The 3,174-nt window shown below is 52.0% G+C and overlaps 1 protein-coding gene across 2 annotated transcripts in view; it reads right to left on the reverse strand.

Annotated features, from left to right (window-relative positions):
- Positions 1-3,174, reverse strand: part of LOC102249755 (sialic acid-binding Ig-like lectin 14) — a 42,231-nt gene that overhangs the window by 27,738 nt on the left and 11,319 nt on the right. For both annotated transcript variants that reach the window (XM_014547436.1, XM_014547439.1), the window contains exons 4-5: positions 3,105-3,152; positions 1,285-1,539 (exon numbers count right to left, since the gene is read on the reverse strand). In XM_014547436.1, the coding sequence (XP_014402922.1) occupies positions 1,285-1,539; positions 3,105-3,152 (303 nt within the window). The remainder of the gene's footprint in view (positions 1-1,284; positions 1,540-3,104; positions 3,153-3,174) is intronic.

Raw genomic sequence — 3,174 nt, forward strand, 5'->3', positions numbered from 1 at the left:
CCTTTCAGTCCGCAGGCCATCAATCTATCCATTTAGCCAAATCGGATTCGGCAATAAAAATATTTTTAAAAATAAGAAAAAATATAAATTCCAATTGAAAAATAATTACAAGAAATAAACAAAACCCCTTACTTGAAACATGTTCAACAACAGCAACAACAGAAGGAGGAGATCCAGAGATAATTTGACTCAAAAAACTCCCACAGTCAATAAATAGTAAAATCAATTTTTATGTGATATCACAGATATGCCTTCATTTATGATTAAATGTTGGGATGTTTTATAATAATGATTATGAGGTAAGCATCTATGAATAGGGAAAGAAGAGCTGCTCCTAATTCTACCATGTATTGATGTCTACATTGAAGGACAGTTAGGGAGACCAGAAACTCAGGTGGTAACTAGGTAACTTCCGGACAAAGGGAGGATAAGGTGCCAACTTCAGTCCATTTCAGGGCTTGAGAATGAAGAAAGAGGAGCCTGGGGTTGGGGGATGAGTGGGCAGAAACAAGAGAGGGAGAGAGAGGGAACAGGTAGAAACAAGGGAGCAGTCCGTGGGTGAGTAGTACTTGTTTATTTCTGTATCTCATGATGTTTTGAGCCATTAAACAGCTAGAAGGACAAGGAGAGACAGGGCGTCCCAGGGCCCGCCCACTCTCAGAGACAGCAAAGAATTTCAGATGCAAACAAACCCATCCTGAGCCCATATTCCCAGCCACCCCAACCTGCCCCAAATCACCCAGGACCTGGGACCAGACACATAGAGACCACGCCCACAGGCCCCTCCCCCAGACTGACACACACCAGCTGGTCCTGAACTGCTCACCCTGCCCTGCCTTGCGTTTCCCATGGGAACCCAATCAAAGCCTTCGCTAGGCTGCCCTGCAGCTGCATCTGCTTCCTGAGGAAATCCGGGGCTTCCCGGGCACAGCGGCCCCTCCTCTCAGGAGGTGAAAGGAGTAAAAGTCTTCTCTCCATGGCACTGACTCCCCTTGGCGTCACTCAGTCACTTCCACACACTGAAACCCCAGGGGCACATTGGAGGCAGGTGAGTCAGGAGCTTCCAGGGAGAAGGTGACATTGACGTCCCAGGACAGTCCCTCTAGCCTGGTGTCCACACCTCAGTCCCATCTTGGAGCAGCTGCAGTGCAGACCCTGGTCCTCCCAGGAGCAGGAGGGTCCCAGCAGCTGCGGGGGGTCTGTGGGGGGCGAGGAGAAGGGTCAGCGGTGCCTCTAATCTCCCCAGAACCCAGCTCTCCTGCCCCCTGGGGTCTCCCCACTCACAGACCACGGAGAGGCTGAGAGAGACGCTGTGGGAGCCCAGCGGGTGCCGAGCTTGGCAGGTGAACTCTCCTTCCTGTGCAGGCCCCACGCGAGGCAGCTCCAGGATCGCGGTGCTGGAGATGGGGGTGGCGTTCAGGCCTGGGGACCCCCGGAACCAGCTCAGCTCGGCAGGGGGGTTGCTGTCAGCCTCACAGCGCAGCCTCAGGGCCTCTCCCTCCAGAATGAGAAGGGATGTGGTTTGTAGATTCTTGAAGGCTTTCGGTAGAGAAATGGAGAGAGAGAGAGAGAGAGAGAGAGAGAGAGAAGAGAGAGATGTGTGCAGGCACCCACCCACCAGAGGTGAGGGACTCGGGTGATGACTTTCATCCTTGCCCTTCCCATGTCTCATCGCATTCAACCTCCTGCTCCCCCCTCTGCCCCACCATTTGGTCTCCCGACTGCTTGCCTCCTGCGGGCTTTCACTCTAAGGGAAGAAGTCAGCAGCCAGAATGGCTCAGGCACAGGTGGGCAGCTGCCCCCACTCCCTGATGGACAACAGAGGCATCCCGACCCTGAGGCCATTCTCGGACCCTCCTGACATGCAGGTGAGGACCCCGTCCCCCTGAATTATCCAGGGGCTTGGCCAAGTCTGAATTTTCATCACCAAGGCCCCTCTCACACGCAGAGACTTGTGCACGAGCCATCATCAGAGTAATTCGTGGCAGCCAAAAAGTCCAAGCAACCCAATGTCCATCAATGAATGAACGGACAAATCAAATGTGCCCCATCCATACCGTGGAATATTATTTGTAAATAAAAAGCAATAGAGTGCTGACACATGACCCTTGAAAATGTCATGCCCCTAGCCAGTTTCTCAATGGTTAGAGCATTGGCCTGCACACTGAAGTTCACAGGTTCAATTCTTGTTCCAGGACATGGACCTGGGTTGCAGGTTCAATCCCCATGTCTGGTCGGGGCTTGTAGACAAGGAATCTATGAATGTGTCTCTCTGGCATCAATGTTTCTCTCTCTCTCTCTCTCTCTCTCTCTCTCTCTCTCCCTCTCTCCCTTCCACTTGCTCTAAAAATCAATGGAAAAATATTCTTGGATGAAGATTAACAAACAAAATAATTATTATAATAATTAAAGAAAATATCGTGCTAAGTGAAAGAAATCAGTCACAAAGGACCATGTGTTCTGTGATTCCATTTATATGAAATGTCCAGAATGGACAGGAAGCAGGTCAGTGGCTGCCTAGGGTTGGGAGAGGATGGAAACAAACTAACAGTTAGGGGATGTGGGTTTCTTTTGCTTGTTTTATTATTATTATAGAGAGAGAGAGAGAAGAGAGAGATGTGTGCAGGCACCCACCCACCAGAGGTGAGGGACTCGGGTGATGACTTTCATCCTTGCCCTTCCCATGTCTCATCGCATTCAACCTCCTGCTCCCCCCTCTGCCCCACCAGGGCCCCGGGGCAGGTCCCAGCCCAGAGAGGAGGGGTTCTTTCCTACCTGGGTCGTTTCTGAAGGAGATGCCTATAGTGAGGTTCCCTGGGGCATCTGGGATAGAAAGATAGGGCCCCACTTCAAATGGAAGTCACCCCAATCCCAAGGAGGGGCGGTGGGAACCGGGAAGGAGGGGTTCTCTCCTTCTGGCCCCCTCCCCACCTACACGCAGATAACACAGATGTAGGCACCCACCCACCAGAGATGAGGGACTCAGGTGATGCCTTTCATCCTTGCCCTTCCCATGTCTGATCCCATTCAAACTCTGATCCCCCCTCTGACCCACCAGGGCCCCAGGGCAGGTCCCCGCCCAGAGAGGAGGGGTTCTTTCCTACCTGTGTCGTTTCTGAAGGAGACGCCTATGGTGAGGTTCCCTGGGGCATCTGGGATAGAAAGACAGGGCCC

Source organism: Myotis brandtii, unplaced genomic scaffold, assembly GCF_000412655.1.
Source record: "Myotis brandtii unplaced genomic scaffold, ASM41265v1 scaffold474, whole genome shotgun sequence".
NCBI lineage: Eukaryota > Metazoa > Chordata > Mammalia > Chiroptera > Vespertilionidae > Myotis > Myotis brandtii.